General features: G+C 45.1%; 1 protein-coding gene across 1 annotated transcript in view; it reads left to right on the top strand.

The window, feature by feature from the left end:
* Window positions 1-3,789: 3,789 nt before the first annotated feature.
* Window positions 3,790-3,887, top strand: part of Pmar_PMAR020840 (hypothetical protein) — a gene marked incomplete at both ends in the record, with an annotated part of 489 nt that continues 391 nt past the window's right edge. The window contains one exon of the mRNA XM_002785340.1: window positions 3,790-3,880. Coding sequence (XP_002785386.1) covers window positions 3,790-3,880 — 91 coding nt within the window. The remainder of the gene's footprint in view (window positions 3,881-3,887) is intronic.

Genomic DNA, 3,887 nt, shown 5'->3' with positions numbered 1-3,887 from the left:
ATGTTGAGTTGTTTCAAGTTCAATACTGGACGTATTGGAGTTGTTACTTTGTGTAATTGAATTTGTGGCATTATTGTATAAGTTGCTCGAGGAAAATCTGGTTTACATGGTTTAATATATTTCTGTTTTATCCATAATTCTATCTCATCTTTGAATATGCGAGTCTGTTGTTTATCTAATCCTTGTAGTTGTTGTCTATAGAAGGGTACACGAATGACTTTTTCAGATGGTTCACCATCAACCCATTTCCATCGAATACTCCATTCTCCTTCATGTCTTGTAGCTGTGAAGTCACTCTCTTCTATAACTGCATCTTTTTCTCCTACTATCACACAAGCATCACTCCCTTGTACTTCATTACAATTCCGTACATACTTCAAGGATCCAACTGTATCACAATAATCCATTCCTAACAGTATATCAATAGGCTTGTGATTCATTTGTATAATCCCATCTCTACTATTCACCACAAGACTATTCAACTCAACATCTTTGTTTACAACCAATGAACAACTACCATATATAGGAACTGCACCAGCTATTGATGTCACTCTATCATTATTTCGTACTTCATTAACGTCATTACCAATCGCTTCAGCGACCTTCAACGACGACAATGTTCTCGAGCAACCAGTATCAAGAACTGCTATCACTGTGATGTCACCTACGATAACATATTTCGAAGGATGTCCCACATCACATTCATCCTTCCACTCACTACCTACCTTCATCCGTTTATTTGGTGAGTCATCACTGTCCTCATCACGACTTCTTTTACCTTTACCTTTTCCTTTTCCTTTTCCTTTCCCTTTCCCTTTTCCTCCTTTACTATACCAATGTCCTTTACCCCATGGTCGCCATTCATACCAACCATTTCCTTTGCCAAAACCTTTACCCTTTCCTTTACCGAAAGGAATCAGAAAGAAAAGCAAGGAGAGCAGCACTACTAGCAGACTCCACACGAGAGAGTACGGAGAGGAGCTACCGCTCGGTGGTGAGCCATTTTGAGAAACTTAACGGTAGGATTGCAGGCAATAACGTGCCTACGGTGGATAAAATCCTAGGTATGGTCGGGATCCTCGTTGACCGAGCCAATATCTCTCCAGAAACATTGCGGGAGTATGTTAGCGCGATAAAGACGACTATGGAGGTGCGTTCATGAGTAAGTTTCACCCTAGAAGAGATGAGCATCGTTGAGAGAGGAGTTAAAGGATGCCAAAATCGTTTGGCGCATAGATCCAAGCCTCCGGGAAAGGCAGGAGTTCTACCGGACGAGGCAGTTAAAGTCCTAACAGGTATAAATCCTGCAGCTGACATAGCTATAGCATAGTGGGGCCACAATTCTGGTAGATTCGGGATGCGAGGATAGCACAGTGAAGTGTGCAGGCGGTTCGAGTCAATCGAGTAGAGCCTGGCAGCCTGCCAGTGGCAGGGCTACGCCAAAGGAGCCTTGATGCGCTGCACGAGGGACACAAGTTGTGTCACACAACAGAAGAAAAAAAATAGTCAATAAGTCATGAGGACTACAGCGAGACTCTCGCTGCGAGAGGAGGGGACAAAAGAAAAAAACATGAATCGATTGTGTCATCGAAGTTTCTGGTAAAGCTAAGAGTTTGGTGGATAGTGGAGAGATTTGGGTGACGGGACAGACCCGTGTGAGACGTGAGTCGTTGATACGACACCATGTAGTCGGGCACCTGTCCCGTGACCGAAGCTTCAGGGGGGAGCCCTGCAAGTCTTCGGTCCTCTCCACACCACCTAGTCGACCAACTCTATCAAAGTTCCCCTGGTTAAGTGTAAATAGTTAGAGGATCACTGGAGCCAGAGTTGAAGAAGAGTGAAATAATAGTGACAGGCCCCGGAATAAAAAGTGACGCAATCTGTTTGCCCCCGAGGTGTTATTGTGGGAGGTGAGTTGTCGCCGACTAAGGGGAGCCTGTCGCGCGTGGAGGTACCGCTACAACGATCTGGGCAGTCGCTTCCAACGGTGACCCAACCTTGACTTCTTTTTACCCTATATTTGGCCTACTTGTGAACGGCGCGTGGGAGGTCTAGGCCGCACAAGCGTGTGCGGGATCTTGTTCATTCGTAGCGTTTTACGTGAAGTACGTGAGTTGATCGATTTTGGTAGAGCAGAAGGACTCCGTAATGAGAGAGACTTCTGGGACAGTTTGGTCATAAGCGAGACCGTGGGATTCCCTACGGTACCATCAGGATGTGATTGGACTTCCAGTTGTAAACATCTTCTGAGGACTGACTCATCATCTAGCGCCAATGTCAGTGTTGGTTTTTCACCACTGGCGATTGGCTTGATCAAGAAGATAATACAACATGACTAAGGACGGGCCGAATTTCATGAATAGAGAGTATTTTGTAATCCCGAGAGAACTTTTTCTCTGTTAGTCTTATCTTCCCTTTTGCGTTGGTGGAGCGACTCCCATCAACCTCATATCCCGTCCCTTTCAATAAAGCAAATCGTCATGGTCCTGATCCTACCCTATATTGGTATCTTCGCTTTGCTGGGTACCCAGTCTGATGCTAAGTATCCTCCACCCAACGGCAGGTACTTCAAGCAACTGCCTGACTCTGCAACTGCGGCAGCAACTTTTAAAGATGATCCGTCCTTGCCATACGAGGTCACCCTGCGAATCACATGCACACAGGCTCCGCTCGGAGTCAAGTCACTGCCCCTACACCTTGACTCTGGTAACGATGAATATACCATATCTCAATCCAGTATGCCGCGCTACAATGCATTCTTGGAAGGAGCAGCAGAGAAGTGTCCGAACTTGCTGATTAATCATGACCTCGAGCGCTTTCTCTACCATGGTAAAGAGAATACGGTTGAAGCAAAAGTAAAGGGCAAATTTGTGACTCTGGCGAAGTCTCCAGCGTGAAGGTATGAGATCCCTTCCGCATGGACATCACTCATTCAAAATATGTCATTTTTTCATACCATCAGTGGTCGCCGACCACTGGTCGGTGTGTAATCCGATTATTGATAATGGTCTACTATAATATTTGTGGAGTATGATAAGGTGGATGAAGTACGATTCTTAAATATTTTTTCCGAGAAAAAACCAGAGCAATATGTTTATGATCGGTCATTTGTCTTTGTCCTCACCGCCATATCAGAGAGAGTTCCGCAGTGGTTCGCTTTTGACAGGAGGTGGAAGTTGAGGTCTCTCATTGTCAGTTGAAGCTGCACAGCACCTGGTCTTGAGTTGTATAAAATGGGGAGTTAGCTACGGTGATGATGTAACACTGATGAGTATGCAAGCCGCTCCAGAATCGCAACTCAACGATGAATAGTAATGGTTGGAGAGCCAACTCATACCGATTAGCAGCCAATGATTGTTGTGACACGACAATGACTGAGCTGATCGTAGGAACGCTAAAATCCGTTAAAATCTTATTATTAACTTCGGAGCCAGGAGGTCCCCTTTAGAGCACCTGATCCCAAGGCCATCTATGTATCACACTACATCCATTCGATTGTGCATTCCCTCACTCAGGAGTTCGCCTTTGATGATGATGATGATGATGATGTGGTATACCTTTTTTAACATTTGGACTCTCTAATCTATTATCCCACAAACCGTTTGATAGTTGCCACTCGTGTACCTCACCTTCAGCGCAGCTTTCCATCATACCGTTTAATGAACGTCACAATTGGCATGTTAGAGGAGTACCACGCTGAAGTTGATAGCAATGATTTACCAGCAGTGAATTCAAAATTGTCCCTTCGACGTCAGCGTCCGATTGCTTCATGGCGACCAACCGATGGTCATGCATTGGAATGAACAGACTCTCGAACGATCATTATCTACCAATTGGAGACCCAAGTTCTTAACGTCCTTACTCCTTATCCTGACCTACAGTAAGGG

This window comes from Perkinsus marinus (genome assembly GCF_000006405.1).
Source record: "Perkinsus marinus ATCC 50983 genomic scaffold scf_1104296933050, whole genome shotgun sequence".
Classification (NCBI taxonomy): Eukaryota; Perkinsozoa; order Perkinsida; family Perkinsidae; genus Perkinsus; species Perkinsus marinus.
The sequence above is the reverse complement of the archived record's forward strand: the minus strand, read 5'-3'. Positions and strand labels throughout refer to the sequence as shown.